This window comes from Salvia hispanica, chromosome 6 (genome assembly GCF_023119035.1).
Source record: "Salvia hispanica cultivar TCC Black 2014 chromosome 6, UniMelb_Shisp_WGS_1.0, whole genome shotgun sequence".
Classification (NCBI taxonomy): domain Eukaryota; kingdom Viridiplantae; phylum Streptophyta; class Magnoliopsida; order Lamiales; family Lamiaceae; genus Salvia; species Salvia hispanica.
In genome coordinates, this window is record NC_062970.1 from 21,506,987 (window position 1) to 21,524,340 (window position 17,354).

Genomic DNA, 17,354 nt, shown 5'->3' on the forward strand with positions numbered 1-17,354 from the left:
TTTCCCTAACTAATTGCTTCCCTTTTCTTGCCGCCAAACCACCTAAGTGAGGTTCAAGCTCCGGAGCATATACATGTGTTGGATTTCCATGAATAATTGATTTAGTAGTATGCTTTAAAATTTTGAACTGTGACATTCATCAGCAGCTAACAAATTGCCCTGAAACTCCTAGGGCATGCTTGGTATGATGGAATGGAATGAGGGTGGAATGGAATGAGGGTTGGAATGGAACGAAGATAGGAATGAAATGTCAATTTTCTTGGATTTCCTTTGCATTTTCCCCCATTCACTCATTCATTCCATCACACCAAGCAAATGAATAGAATGGAAGTAGAAATCACATTCCATTCCACCATTCCATTCCATCATACCAAGAAGCCCCTAATAGTTGTTTCAGAAATAACAGTGAGATCACACATTTATATGATTGATGATTTATATGTGCTGGATATTTTGAATTGGTTGCATACTTCCTTTTTACCACAACATTTGTAGATATTAGATAGTAGTGTAACTCACATCTGGGCTATAAGTTCCAACAGAAACCAAGTTTGAATTATAGCAAAATATCTCGGATACAGATATCACAACGAATTATTTCAAATAATTTATCATAGCCAAGAAATTAAAACACACTGAACACACAAATATGAAGACTCTTAAAAGATACAGTATATAAGTTGCATCCATAAATTTCTACATGGCTACTTCTTGGATGCATCCAGTGAACGAAGATAGTTGAGGCCCGTTTGGAAGTAGTCGACTGCCTTTTCTCGGGGTGGAAGGCACTCGTGGATGGCCGGAATGTGCACGAAGCATTGTGTCCATTGGTAGAGTAAAGGAAAAGTGGACGAGTCGAGCAGCTTCATACCTCCAACTTGTTCTATTGCAGGAAGCCACAAGCATATCCACCCCACCACTAAATCGAGGTATCCTATCTCGTCTCCCCCGAAAAACTTCTTTCCTTCAATTTGCTTCTCCAAAAGCTCTAGTGTTTCTTTCGCAGCAACAATAGCCACCTCCTTTCCTTCCCCTTCTGATTTCATGGCTTCGAATGCGGTCACAACTACCTGTGATTTATTTAGGTATACATGTTACTAGCAAGATACGTCCAAGTATTGGATCTATGATAATAAATACATACATAATACATACTTCGCGAATAAAACACTTTATGTCATTTTGGGACGCCAGCCAATAAATGACACATTTATTTCTTTTTCCATTTTTAGAAAGTGGACTTCACACTCTGCTAAATCATTACACTCAAATTTCACTACAAAATTTGTATATCAAAATGGGACATATATTCCATTACGTTTTTACACATTTTCTTTATAAGGTCAAACAAGTTTTTAAAATTCATACGAAGGAAAAATGTACTCCCTCCATCCCAAGGAAGATGAGCCTTTCCTTAGGTGGCACGATATTTTATGCAGTTATATTTTGTATGGTAAGAAGAGAGAGTAAAGTAAGAGAGAGAGAATAAAGTAGAGATAAATGTGTTTCCATTTTAAGTAATAGGTCATCTTGATTTGGACAAATCAAAAAGAAAAATGGTTCATCTTCAATGAGACGGAGGGAGTATCTTTTATCCACAAACGGATGTAGTACATCTCACGGTCAACGTATCAAAATATCCATTTTGCTGTTGCCAAGTTAAAAATGGCCACATATTTTTTATTTTTTTTTAAATAGAAACCTAGTCATTTTTGGATTAAAATATTGTTTTACCCATAATTCATGTGAGTTGGCCTTAATTGATGACTACCAAGTTTTATAGGCAAACTATGGTCTTAAGTCTTAACTGTAGGCTAAATAAGGTTAGTTCACGACTTTGAAACTTATTGGTTGTGAGATAAGTTCAATTCATGATTAAGGAGTTTTGTTACTGTGAATTATTAGACTCCACTAACCCATAAAAATAATGACATTTTCTTTTTTCGCCTATCCCATAAAAATATTTCATTTCCATTCATGGAAAGTTCTACCAAGCTCATTATCCATCTATATCAATTTATTTACAATTTATACTACTAGAGCCCACTATTAAGCACTAATAATAATGTTAATCACACTATCTATTAACACTATTTTAACTACACTTCTTCTTATTTTTCTTACTTAATCAATTATGCATTCATTCTTGTACCGTCCCAATTGTCTTTATTTTTTGGGACGGATGGTGTAATAAGATAGTAAAAATACCCCCCACTAAAACAGGGATTAGTCAGTTTTCTCAGAATATTGAGTCTGTTATTATGTGTTGATTAACAAGACAACTGAATTTCTCCTAAAAAGACACTTTTTATTTCTTGAGTTAGATTTAAGTCCCACTAATTCAAGCATATATATCTGCAGAGACCCAAAGTAGTATACTAGCTGAAGAGCTTGTTAAAAACAGTTATCATGATATCAATCTAATCTGAAATCAATAAATTAGGGTTGAAAATTTATAACTCAGAAAAATTCATTTACCTTTTCATCAACGAACTTAGCCCAGAAACGAGCCATACTACAATCATATGGATCCTCGGGCATCAACGGGTAGGTCGTTTTCCATACCTCATCGATGTATTCAAGAATAAGCAAAGACTCGACGATGGGCTTGTCCTTGTGTATCAGAACAGGGACTTTCTTATGGATAGGGTTCATTTGCAGAAGGAGAGGACTCTTGTTTAGCAAGTTTTCTTCAACAATTTCGTAGTTTACACCTTTGAGCTTGAGGGCCCACAGGACTCGCACACATGGGAAGCTCGAGTTTAAGCCAAGGACCTTCACCCCTCCCATGTTTGGTTTTGATGAAAACTATTTTGTGTTTTTGTATCTCTGATCTATTGAATAGATCTCTCTCGTATTTATTTGTGTATTGACTATTTTCTTTGTGATTACTGATCATACATGTTGCTTTTAAAACTTAATGAATGGGGTCAATTTTGAGAAATAGGAGGCCAAATATGACCAAATCTAAAAGACTAGCAATAGTGTTATATATAGACCAAATAAATAAATATGTGGCCACTTTGATGCTATTATACGAGTGGGGAGAGTGAGAGAGAGACAGACATTATTGAAACTTTTTAATGTAACTTTTCAAGGTCAAAGTGCAAAATGTAACTTTTTAATTAATACATTACGAAAAAATTAATATAGATTTATATATAATTAGATCCATTATTCAAGATTTACGGTTTTTTAGTGATTGATCTTTCAATTGAAACCCAAATTAATAAAATAAAAAAAATTATGGGACGGAAAGAGTATTTAACTAAATTTAATAATTCTGTATTTCACACTAAAATATAAAACTAAAGGAGAGAGAGCATGTAGTTTGACAAAATAAGATAAAGATCTACTCCTAATTATCTTGCGAATCACACACTACCCATCTATACTTAAACAACACTCAAAAATTCATCAACGATGCAGCACATACTTTAATCTATAATACAACAAATTAAAACAAATACTGAAACATTTACTTCCTTTGTCTCAAGATAAGCGAGTCATATTCCTCTTTCGAATGTCTTATTATAAGTGAGTTATTTTCATTTTTAGCTAAAAATCATCTTTTTTACTTTATTCTCCACATACTTTATTCTCTATTTACTTCTCTACTTTTCTTTTTCTCGTACTTTACTTTCTTTATTTTAACTCTTTTAACTATTAATTCCTTAAATCACGTGCCTAAAAGAAGTACTTCGTTTATCTTGGTACAGAGGGAGTATTAGCATTTGGAATCATATAAAGTCATAATCAACCAATCGGCATACTCCGCAGCACGAGGGATTCCACCGTGAGGCCCGGCCCGAACCCGAACATCACCCCCTAATCGAGCCCCTCACCGGTGGTGCTTCTCCCCTCCTCCGCCGAGAACTTCCTCATTGCATCTAATACAAACAACACGGAAGGACCAGATACATTCCCGTACTCACTCAACACGTGGCGCGAACACTGCAGTTGATCGGGCCCTAATCCCAAGCCCATTTCCATCCTATTAAATATCGCAGGCCCACCAGGATGTACAATCCAAAATACTTTATTCCAATCCGAGATCCCAAACGGGCTAAAAGCCTCCTTCAAAATCTCCTCAATACTTCCCGAGATAAGGCCCGGGATATCGCTCATCAGTTCCACAAACAGCCCGGCTTCACGCATGCGGCCCAATATCCTCCCTTAGCTTCCGGATACAGTTGTCTGAGCCCCGGAAACGATATGGAAGAGGGGCCGCTCGCCGGCCCCGGCCACCGGATCGGAGCCAACGATCAAAGCGGCGGCCGCATCCCCAAAAAGCGCCTGGCCCACGAGGTCCCCCATATGGGCCTCGTGGGGGCCACGGAAGAGCATGGCCATAACCTCGCAGCAGACGATGAGAATGCGGGCGGCGGCGTTGTTCTCGGCCATGTCCTTGGCGAGGCGGAGGGCGGAGGCACCGCCGTAGCAGCCGTGCTGGCACAGCATGGTGCGGATGACGGAGGGTCGGAGGCCGAGGAGGTTGGAAAGGACATAGTCGGCGCCGGGCATGTCGACGGAGATAGTGCTAGTGCAGAAGATGAGGTGAGTGATGTTGGATTTGGGCTGGGCCCATTCCGCTATGGCTTTCTCTGCAGCTGGTTGGCCCAACTTCGGCACCTCCACCGCCACCATGTCCTGCCTCGCGTCGAGCGACGGCGCGGCGTAGGCGGCGATGTTAGGGTTCTGTTTCAGGAGGTCTTCTGTTAGATGCATGTACCGTTTCTTGATCGTCGTGTTCTCGCCTGGATTTGAAATAAATTAGTAATGGAAATCAATCACAGGAAGTTTGAATCAAAGTTGATTTATTCTCCGTCCGTCCCCTATTAATTGACACTGTTTGACTTTGCACGGGTTTTATGAAATATAGTGCAAAGTGAGTGGAAAAAATTAGTGGAATATGAGTCAGAGTTTTGTATACTCCTTCCGTCTCATAAAGATTGTCCTATTTTTCCATTTCCGTCCGTCCCACAAAGTTTGTCTCATTTCACTTTTACCATTTTTGGTAGTGGACCCCATATTCCACCAATTCATTCCTACTCACTTTTTATTATAAAACTAATACTTTAAAAAAGTAGGACCCACATTCCACCAACTTTTTCAACTCACTTTTCATTACATTTCTTAAAACCCGTGTCTTCGGGTCAAAAGTGGGACTTATCATTGCGGGACGGAGGGAGTATTTTATACTCCCTCCGTCCCCATTAAGAGTCACACTTTTCCATTTCGGTCCGTCCCCAATTAAGAGTCACACTTCATTTTTACCATAAATAGTAAGTAGGTCTCACATTCCACTAACTCAATTCACTCACATTTTATTATAAAAACCAATATAAAAAATGGGTCCCACATTTCACTAACTTTTCAACCAACTTTTTTTTACATTTCTTAAAACCCGTGTCTGGAGTTAAAAAGTGACTTCCTAATAGGGGACGAAGGGAGTAATAAAATGTGAGTGAAATGAGTTAGCAGAATATGTAGTCCAATTACCAAAAGTAGTAAAAAGTAAGGATGTCAATTTATAATTGGGGACAAACAAAAAAATAAAGTGGTGACAATTAATGGGGACGGAAGGAGAATTATAGAATAATATGGGAAATAGTATGAAATCATACATATACGCTTGAATTTGTTTTTGAGGTCGATCTTATGCTCATTGTTTGTGACGCGGAAGTAGTAATCAGGAAACGTGCTCTGCTCAAGGCAATTTGGTGGCGTGGCGGTGCCGATCGCCAACACGGTGGCTGGACCAGAAGCACGGCGGATCACCTCCATGTTCGCCATTATTCTGTCGCCGGAAAAGTGTTACTACATGCCTAATGCATTAGATGAATAGAAAATATTTTGAGGTTAGATCATCTAACTATTTACTTGATCAAACTCAAATTTTTTAATTAAATATATTAAATACTAATTTTATTTTAATTATTTATATTTCTATTTATATGCCTTTCCAATCTAACCTATTTCCTTAGTGCTGCTGCAACCATCAACTTTTCTTTGGCACATAATTTTAAAAATAATATTCCCTTCGTCTATAAAAAATAGTCTTATTTTATCATTTTAGAATATCCACAAAAAATAGTCTCATTTCTTAAAATAGAAAATTTATGTCTCATATTTTCTCTCTTTTTAACCTCTTTCTCTCTCGTACTTTACTTACTTTTTCTCTCTATTTCTCTTACTTTACCAATTTCTCAATAAAATGTGTGCCATCCACAAATAAAACTATTTTTTGTGAACGAATGGAGTACTATTAAATGAATTAAGTGAATAAAATAAATTATGGAGAAAACAAAGAGGAGAAATAAATAAATAATAAAATAAGGAAGAGAAAATAAAATAAGAAAGATAATAAAATAAAATAAAAAATATTACTTTAAAAAAAAAAAAGTCAATCGTTTGTGATGAGACAAATCCCAAAGTCAATCACAATCACATGTTCTCATGTGACTTCACCACTTGCTATAAAAATATGAATATATTTACATATGAATATTTATTCTGTATACATTAGAAATACTATAAAAATATATACACTTAAACTAAAGTGTATTTAAAGATGCCACAATTACATAAAAACACATTAACATACACATATTTTAGTAAATCATTTTATAGTATATTAAGTTATTTATTTATTACTTGAATTTATTTAATTAATTTCTCATTTGAAAGAAGGAAATAGAGCAATTGATTAAAATTTATTTCATACAACAATTAATTAAAATTATCTTACTCCCTTCATCCCATAAAAATAAGGACACGTTCCTTTTTTCATAGTCCCTTAAAAAAATCACATTTCTATTTATGGAATGTTTACCAAACTCATTGCCCATATACATCAATTTATTAACAATTTATACCACTAGAACCCACCATTAAACACTAATAACACTATAAGCCCCACTATCCACTATTTTAACCACCATTCTCCTCATCTCTCGTAATTTACCAATTATGCATTAATTCCCATAATTTCCCAAATTTCTTTATTTTTTTGGGATGGAGGGAATATTAGTTTATGCCAACTAAATAAAATTATCCAGTTCAACTAAACAAATTTAATTATTTAAGTAATTAATTTGGACATCCAACAAAACTCTCTAACAGAATATAATCTAATTAAACTATACTAATTAAACTATAGTACTAAATTAGTTAGAGAGAAAAAACACGTTTATATACACGTTAACAGAATTAGCTAGGCTGGGTAGTGATAAAATACAAACCTATATATTGTACAAAGTCCAAACTATGATCTAGACCATTAGAATATGTTAACAGATAATTAAAATACATCAACAGAAAATGTCAACACAGTTTCAACATATTTTCAACACAACATCAACCGTTGGCATTTTATAGATAATTTCTGTTGATATAATTTTATCATTTGTTAATATTTTCTAATGATTTAGATTATAGTTTGAAGTTTGTACAATATTTACAGTTTGCATGTGATCATATTCCTAGTTAGGCTATTATTTTTAACGCCTGATAAACAAGGGTACGAGGGGAGGTTTGCAGCACAGTGGATATGCTGAGAGAAGAATAAATTATTGAAAGCATCAGTTGATAGGTAATGAATTAATTAACTTGTTTGAGTCATATAATCAACTTAAGAGTTAGTTCAAATTCATGTACTGATTAATAATGTTGAAGACGAAATAACTTTTCTTTTTCTTTTTGTTTTTAATTTAGTCTTTATTTTAGTCAAATTTATTTATTTTTTGTACTTTCATAGTACCAATTAAAATTAAGGGTGGAGTGTGTATAAAGTTAGTTTTAATTTAATCTTTATGATAGTCTAATTTATTTAATTTTAGGTACATTCATAGTACCAATTAAAATAAGGGATATTTATTTTTAGGTACTTTCATAATACCAATTAAAATTAGGGTTTAGGGAATAGTTTATAAGACAATCTCTAACCATACATTTTTGGAGTAGAAATCTTCTCCACACATAAACCAAATTCAAACTCATTTTTTGTGTTTTTTGTGAAATAACGCCATATTTGGTGTTACTGCAAAAGTTTTGTGAGACAAATTCCCAAAAATGATGTAAATCTTAAATTTGGTGTAAATGGTTGGAGTAACATTATTTTTTGGGTGACATATACTAAAAAATGAGTTTGAGTTTGGTGTAAATAATTGGAGATGGTATTAGGAGGTTTTAGGAGGTTTTGTTTTGTGTGTTAATGGAGAGAGAAAATATAATTTTTATATTAATGAGAGAGAGAACTTTTTCCAAAAATGAAAATGTGACATCTTTTGTGAGACATACTAAAAAGGAAAGTGTGACATCTTTTATAGGACGGAGGGAGTACTAATATAGTACAATATTATATTTTAATATTATCAATTGTTAGATATATAGAGCGTATTAGGGTATATATATATTTTTGTGTATGTATGATCGTGTTAAATAAAACTAATTTTCAATCCAGAACGCAGGGTTTCATTTCTATTAATTAAAATTATAAACAACATAGTTTTATCTATACCACATGTAAATTTAAATATTAACACAAAAACATAAGTATATCAATAGTCTTGTGTTTATAATATTATATCTTTGTGTTGAATATTTTAACAAATAAAATTAAAAAAGTTCTGAGTTATATGTTTTACAATATATCATTATCAATATACTAAGGTGGTTGTCATGACTAATATCATGAGACTATCCATCTAGGATTAAGTTGTAGGATTATTTTAGTTGGAGGAGAGAGGCTATGCCTAATTATCATGAGACTATCCATCTACAATTAGTCGTAGAATTCAATTTTATGAACCAAATATGATACATATTTAATCATAAGATTTAATTTTGGTAACCGAACAACCATAAGTATCAATTTATATTTTGAGTCATATAATCAACTTTAGAGTTGGTTAAATTCATGTAGTGATTATAAAGTTAGGTTGATTCTGTACGAATGCCCAACATTAATGACGGGGTTAATTAATGTTGAAGACAAAATAACTTTTCTTTGTATGTAGGTCAGTAGGTGAATATGGTAATTGCTGAAATTTTTCTCATGGGTGGAGTGCGTATGAAGTTAATTTTAATTTAATCTTTACGGCAGCCTAATTTATTTATTTTTAGGTACTTTAATAGGAGTACGAATTAAATTAGGGTTTAGGCACTAGTTTACAATACAAATACTCGATCTATCCTATTACAAGTGACACAATTATTTACGCACGTGTTTTGGGAAAATCACTCCCTCCGTCCACAAAAAATAGAGCATATTTATCATTTTTGGCAGTCCATAAAAAATAGAGCACATTTATTTATAAAAAGTTTTCAACAAATAACAACCCTACACATCATTCCATTAACACTACTTCTCACCTACTTTTTCTCCTTCTCTCTTACTTTTACCTCTTCTCTCTTACTTTACCAATTCTACATTAAAACTCATGGCATACACCAATTGCTCTATTTTTTAGAGCATCCACAATGGATGCCCGATCCCATGCCGTTCCCCCGAGATCGGGCTCGAGCGTGTCGGGCATCCATTGCAGACGTCGAGCGTGCCCGAGGACGACCGAACATTCGGTCGCAACCGATCTCTCGCCCGATCCATCAGGCGTGAGATCGGGCGCCCATTGCGACAAAACGCCCGAGCACGATCCAAAAAATTTTTTTATAAAAAAATTGATTTTTAATTATAAAAACCGATTTTTAATTCTAAAAAATCGTTTTTTAAATTAAAAAATTATTTTTTAACTTGAAATAAAAACTATAATTTCACAACAATCCATACTTAAAGATGGATCCGTGAATTAGTGAAAGAATATATTTTGTAGAACATAATCCTTCACACTAAATGAGCAAGTTTTGCATTACTTGAGTAAACCTTTTATAGATAGGTTTTCAACTTCAACTTTTATTGTGACTTCGATGTGAGACAAATGGTAGTTTTATAGATAGGTTTTCAACTCCAAATTTCTTTGTGATTTCGATGTGGGACAATTAGTTTTACACTTAAAAGAGAGTTTTTTGTTGCTTTATGTAAAAATTTGTTTGATTTCAATACATAATCTATGTTTAGCCTAATGGTAAATGTATCTTGAAAAATTATAGAGATTGTATGTTCAAAGCCTCCATCTCAACATGTTTTTTTTTACCTTTATTATATTTTTCTCATTTTATTCGATTAATGTAAGTGTTTTATTTAAATTTATTGTGTTCTATAATAGTGTATTTATATTTTGCTATTTTTTATTTGATTAAAATTAAATATGAAATTTATAAATTCTTTTTTTAAAATTAAGTAATGCGTGATTTTTATTTAATTGAATATGAAATTTATAAATTCTTTTTTTAAAATTAAGTAATTCATGATTTTTATTTAATATAGTATTTAATTTTTCTATTTATAATATGTGAAAATATAAAAAAATAACATTAAAATTGAAATGAAAAATTAATTTTCAATCGCATCAAAGATTAACTGGAATTAAAGATCAATCAAAGATAAACCAACGATTCAATTGAAAAATTAAGAAATTTTACTTGGATTTATGTTCATGTGGAGATTTTATAATCTTGATTTTCAATTTATATTATATTATATTAATTGGAGATTCAATTGAAGAAATTGGAAATTCGATTGATATAATATTGTATTAGTTGAGATTGTTTGAAACAATAAAGACTTGTTGAATTGTAGGAGCATTTTCTGTCATTATATTAATATTTATAAATGTAATGCTCGATACCTTTAAATAACAATTTATTTATTTAAAAATATTTTTATTTTTTTACTGACAATTTATATACGGAGTACATGTTTTGGTTTTGCACTTGAGGATTTGATTTCCAAATGTCTTAAAAGTTGTCTAACATATCAAGAGTGCGCAATAAACTACGTAAGATATACTACCTCAATCCAAACAAAATTGTTTTACCCATTTTGGACCGTTAATTAAAACTAGAGTAATTTTAAATATGAAAAGTTTTAAACAATATTTTAACCACGTAGTATCATTTTATTATACGGATCCTTTAATCCACTATTCTATTTTCACCAAATATTTTCTTCTTTCTCTTATTTTAACAATTATACATTAAAATTCGTGCTATTATATCTATATCTAATTTTTTATAGACAGATATAGATTATAAGTATTGAGTATTGATCTGCTGGGCGACAAATATAGGCGCTTCGTGAGCGACCAGTGACGTGGCAACGTTATTATCTATTTTCTCTCTTCATTTTTAATTCCCTCTCTCCTCTCTCTTGTATCTCCTCATTCTCTCTCCTCCTTGCCCTTTTTCTCCTCCTATGTCCATCTTCATTTTCTGATCTGTGATCTGCCATCAATTTTGTAGTGCAATTTTAGAGTCGTGTGAAAATTCCTTCATTTAATATGCTTTATCGGCTCGGCAAAATCTCGCCGTCGTCTTCCCTATTCCCCTATTCGTTCTTGTAAATTACTTTTCTATCTGCAACCTTTTTTTTTAGGATCTTGAACACAATTTCTCAGTCTTTAGCTTAGACTGACAAGGGATTACTATTGCAGTGGATGTAATTGCAAAATCTAATTTTTGTGTTTTAGTGAAAGAAAATATATCAATAGAGTTTAAATACAGAGCATGAACTTTTTTCCTTACAGAGATCTACAGAGATCTATTAAATGAAAACATATGTAAAAGCTTGTATAATTGATTTCACAAAATCTGAGAAAAAATTGGAAGAAACCCATTTTGATGAAAACATTAAGTGCATAAATTCTTTGACAGGTGCAAAAATAAATCCATGGGAATTGTAGGAACGATTTGTATACATTAAATAGTTAGAAGTATTGATTCTATCATCTATGGTGAAAAGCTCCTTGATAAAGTTGGAGAATTTGGTGTGAAAGAAAAATTACATACGAGAGAGAATGAAGCCATGGTTCAGAAATTTTACTCTTTAAAACTTATAGATAGGAATGAGATGATTTAGAAGTCGGTTGAATAAAAAAATAGAGATTGCTATAATTGAGTATACATGAAATTCGAAAAATAGATTTAAAGAAGAATCTTGATTTTGCTGAATGGTAGTGAGAGAGGGGGATAGAGAATGAGCAGAAACGATGAAGGAAAGGAAAGGAGGGGAGAGAGGAGAGAGGAAAGAGGAGAGAGGAAATTAAAGAAGGAGAGAGGAAATTGATGATGATTGCTGCCACATTATTTGTCGCTCACCAAGCGCCCATTTAGGGGCGCTCAACAGAACAATCCTCTATAAGTATTAACACTTTAAATTCTCGGGGGACCAATGCCCCAAGCCCCTATTTGTAGGTAATTTGCGTCTCTAGTTAGCCTTCTTTCTATTTGTTCAAAGAACAAATCCTTCTGCAATGTGTCCTGAATCACTAAAATTGAAAAAATTTAAACTACTACTATGAATAAAAACATTACATGTGTTCCATAGAATGAAAACTTCAAATAAATCAATTTTGAAGAATAACATCTTTAACACCGAAAGTACACTAAAGGGAAAGCTTAGCCAGTACTCACTCCGTTCCACAAGAATACACACTTTTTCCCTTTTAGTCCTTACCACAAGAATATGCACTTTCTAATTTTGGAAAGTCTTTTCTCCCTAATGATATGAGACTCATTCTTCACTAACAATACTTTAATTACTTTTTCTCTGTATCTCTCTCTTACTTTATTAATTTTACATTAAACCTGTGACAAACTCAAAGTGCACATTCTTCGGAGACGTAGGGAAATATTTAATACCGAAGAGCGTAAAGAATATAAAATAATAATCATAAATAAAACATGTAAAAAAAATGCTTAAAATGAATCTCTAATACAAGTAACATAATGAAAAGCATATTCCAAGATTGATCATTTAAATAAGATAATTAGTTAATCAATTAACATATGAGAACCTATAATTCAAATATAAATCTAGAAATTATCAATACTCAGTAGGTGTCACCTGCTTATCGTAATGTGAAAATGTACTTCCTTCGTTCCACAATAAAAGTCTTATTTTGTCATTTTGATCCGTCCACAATAAGAATTCTATTTTACTTTTAGCATAAATAGTAAGTAGGTCTCACATTCCACCAACTTATTTCGCTCACATTTTATTATAAAACTAACATATATAATGATGGAACTGGCAGCGGAAGCAGTGTTGCATGGATTAACATAATTTAACAATTATTAATCACACCAATAAATCACATAATAATCAGATCTATTTAGCAGATTATTTAGACAAAATCTATTCGCGTAATTCTCACATGTATCATGCTCATAACTTGAATTAATCATGCTTTAAGAATATTGAAACCTAAAACATGCTTTTCTATGGAGCAGAAAAATACCTAATTAATTCTCCAAAGAATTGAAGATGGCTAGATGCTTCTCCACGTGACGCTTTGAATACTAGACCACAAATCTTCTCTCTGGTTCCCGAACTGTACTTCGATATCAGTGTGGGCTGATCTCACCAGAATACTAGGTCTTAAATAAAGAAGACAGAAGAAATCCTTTTGGGAATAGGAGTGAATTTCGAAATCTCCTTCAGCTGGGGGGGGAGGACGAAATTTTTGAATTTTTTCAGTATGAAAATTGTTATCCTTCTGTCTCCTTTATTATCCTATTTATATTAAGTTCCTTTTGGGCCCAGACAGGGATCTATGGAAGGTTTTGGATATGGGCTCATCCAATTTACTTTTACTAATTAAATTGAACCCACAATATACTATAAGTCATAATTGAAATATTACGAGCAGCCACTACACGAAGTAATATTGAACTCTCCCCATCCAAATCCGAAATTACAAGTAATCCGGGTTTCCGTTTAACTTTCATTTCCGCACTTAAGATAAAAATGTCCATTAATTAATTAATGTCTGCTATGGACTTAATTAATTAACTTCTTATTAATTCCAAGAGTGGACTTAGCATGAAACGCTTATTTATTATTCATAGAGTAATCAAATCCCAACTAGCTAGGTTACGAATAATAAAACCTTGTTTCACGCTCCTCTTGAGGACATTATCAAACGAGACTCAGCTCGCGCACGATTCAATATAATAGCAATCCTAGCACCGCTAGATATTGATCACCACTACCCAATATATCAGGATCATTGGGTTACGAAAAACCCGCACCATTTGATAAGTCAAAGTAATGCATAATCAATACCGTATGCTCAATGCTAACCTACATTGATTAAGAAACAAATATTTATCAAGACCTCGCCTTTCAGTAGATAGCATAAGGACAAGTCTTGCTGTTAGATCCGTTCAGTGCTATACCACACCAATGTCATCTTATTTCAGTAAGGCTTAGAAATATGCGGACTGACATTGCAACCTTTCTCGATGGATAGTCAAATTCCAACTAGGTTGTGAAATTCATCTTTTTCTTTGTTTAGAACTGACCGTGTTACCTAAAGTGGACGACGCCCACAACCGGTCTACTAAAACGAAGACTTAGACTTTGTTAAGTTAACTTATACATTTAAACATGCATTAACATCCATTAAATGTAAAACATAACAACATTATGACAAAATTAATCAGTTTTATTCATTGGAAAATAAAATAAGAGTCTTACAATATTCAATCACTCGAAACGTGATTTCTAGTATACAAACTCTAACATATAAGTGAGACTCATATACCACTAACTTATTCAACTCGCTCTTTTTTACATTTCTTATAACCCGTAACATAACCAAATTGGAATCCTATTGCGAACCGGAGTGAGTACTTGAAATCAAACTAAAATGCATTTGCTAATTACTACTCCCTCCGTCCCGCTTAAGATGATACGTTTTCTTTTTTAGTTTGTCCCAACTAAGATGACACATTTTCTTTTTTGGTAACTTTCTCTCTCCAATTAATACACTCAACCACTTTTTCCCACTCCTATTAAAATACTCCCTCTGTCCCATTAGAAATGAAACGTTTGCTTTTTCACACATGTTTTGAAAAAATAATAATAAATAGTTAAATTAGAAAAAATATTAAGTAAAAATAAGAATAATATAAAGGGGACTCTCTTCTACATTATTCTCTCTCTTACTTTATTTTTTCACCACTTTAGTTATTTATTATAACTTTTCCAAAACAAGTGCGCAAAAGCAAACGTTGCATTTTTAATGGGACGGAGGGAGTATTCATCTTTCTTTATCTCTCTACTTTAATACTTACATCCACCTTCTTTCTCCAATTAAACACTTTAACCAATAACTCATAAAACCCCGTGCCGGCTAAGCAATGTGTCATCTTAGCCGGGACGGAGGGAGTATATGGTAATACACATAATTGATAGAATACACCAAGGAACCTGTCCAAGCAATCATGTGAACAACAGTTTAAGAAAGCTCTTGAATGTTGTCGTTGGGTTTGATCAATTGTTCCTTAGGCCACAATTTTAACATTTCTTTCGCACCAATCAGTGGCGGATCCAGGACCCAAGTATGGAAGGGGCAGAATTAAATATTAAAAAATTAATATAATTTGTAAAATTAAATTAAATAATATATTAATTAAAAATATAAAAATAATACTACTTTAAATATAAAATATTTAAACTTCATAAATATTTCAAATGTTTATTTTGATAAACAATTAATAAGATGCAATAAAAATTATATAAAATAAGCATTTTATAATAATAAATAGTACTCCCTCTGCCCCTTAGTAGATGTCACACTTTCCTTTTTAGTTTGTCCCACAAAAAATGTCACATTTCTTCTTTTAGAAAAAGTTCCTTTTCACATCAATGACAAAATTATACTTTTTCTCACCACTTAACACACAAAATAACACCTCCTAAAATCTTGTTCCATCTCTCAAGTGTGACATCTACTATGGGACGGAGGGAGTACTTAAAATGTAGTATCAACTAAAAAATGAATAGTAAGTAAAGTATTTCAATGAGGCTTGATCTATAGACCTGGTTAAAAGTCCAATAACATAACCATTGGGCCACTGACATTATTACAACATTCATTGAAAACTCATATCTTTCTATGCACAGAGGGTGCGATTCTGCTATTTCCGGCACGATTATATGGGATATTTAGGCTCCTCGCAACGGCCGGGAAGGGGCGGTCGCCCCCTCTTGCCCCCCCCCCCATCCGCCGGTGGCACCAATTCAATCCTAATATTTGTGCCCCAGTTTTTTTTTTTTACTTGGATCAATGCTAAAGTAAATTGAGTACTACTCCCTCTGTCCACCAATATAAGGACAATTTGATCGGATACAGGTTTTAAGAAATATAGTTGAAAGTGTTTGTTGTTTCTCTTCTACTTCTCCTTATCGTAGTGAATTGCTCAAATTAGATTGTCATACTGATCCAGCTGGCCAATGTGTGCCTTTTCCCTGCAAATACCGATGATGGAATTCAGTGGAAATTCAAATTGTTCAACTTAACTTATTCCGACTTGAGTGGAGGAACTCAGAGCATTTCAAAACCTTCACTCACAATACCATTAACTAGTATAGGAAAGTAAGGATCGATCCCACATAGACAATGTGTTTTACATTTGTTGGAGACAAGATGAGAATGGTTGTTGCCACGCTTTACAGAGTGGGTTAAGTTAACTACGAACTAAAAGACTAAACTAACTAAATTGATTCACTAATCAAACGGGACTAAAACTACTTGATCAACTCATACTAAAATTTCCGGAAATGGCCAAACATAATAAAAGTGAACGACTGTTAGTCACCTGCAAAATGTACAATAAGGTAAAACTTTTCTAACAACTTCATCTTCTTCACGAAATCAACATGAAATACAGAGCGTAATCAGATCTGAACATTTCTAAATACTTGTAACCCCACCAAGCCTAACGTAACAAACTTACGACTCAAAGATCTACTCTAAATATTGAACTGCATCTACGTATACGAAATCAGATCTACTTTACTCGGAAAATGTATGCATGGTTAACAGAATATTTCAACATGAGCAAAAATTATAACGCTAAAATTACTGAATTAAAAACAGCTATAAAACACAATGTAAATCAAAAGAGGAAAAACTAAAACAAAGATTGTTTCATCGTCCCTTATCGGAACAAAATTAAAGAAACAAAATGACGAAAGTGTGAAAACCAACACCTAACCACTGCTAAGCTAAAACCAAACTAAAAACCAAGTGTGCATGTGACGGAAATCAGGAGTTTGGAGTGTTGGGAGCTCCCATTTCAACCCTAGAAGAGAGCTTAAATCTAATGAGTGATGCATCCTTCCTCCTTCTCTACTTTCATTTATAGGAAGGCGTGGGGTCTTGATCCTTAGGGCAACTTCCCTTCGAAAAGTCTCTCATGCCCTTTGTCTTTGGGGATCTTTCTTG

General features: G+C 33.2%; 1 protein-coding gene and 1 pseudogene across 1 annotated transcript; both read right to left on the bottom strand.

Moving 5' to 3' along the window:
• Window positions 1–533: 533 nt before the first annotated feature.
• LOC125193561 (glutathione transferase GST 23-like) lies at window positions 534–2,885 on the bottom strand. Its single transcript, XM_048091384.1, has 2 exons — window positions 2,479–2,885; window positions 534–1,070 (listed from the first exon to the last, which is right to left on the bottom strand). The coding sequence occupies exons 1-2, from the start codon at window positions 2,788–2,790 to the stop codon at window positions 705–707; spliced, it is 678 nt and encodes a 225-aa protein (XP_047947341.1). The 5' UTR covers window positions 2,791–2,885; the 3' UTR covers window positions 534–704.
• Window positions 2,886–3,756: 871 nt separating this feature from the next.
• LOC125195781 lies at window positions 3,757–5,796 on the bottom strand (annotated as a pseudogene).
• Between the last annotated feature and the right edge of the window lie 11,558 nt (window positions 5,797–17,354).

Coding starts and splice junctions, on each gene's coding strand:
- LOC125193561 (XM_048091384.1), bottom strand. CDS start 2,790: ATGGGAGGGGTGAAGGTCCTTGGCTTAAACTCGAGCTTCCCATGTGTG. Junction 1,071..2,478: donor CTAAGTTCGTTGATGAAAAG/GTAAATGAATTT, acceptor AATAAATCACAG/GTAGTTGTGACCGCATTCGA.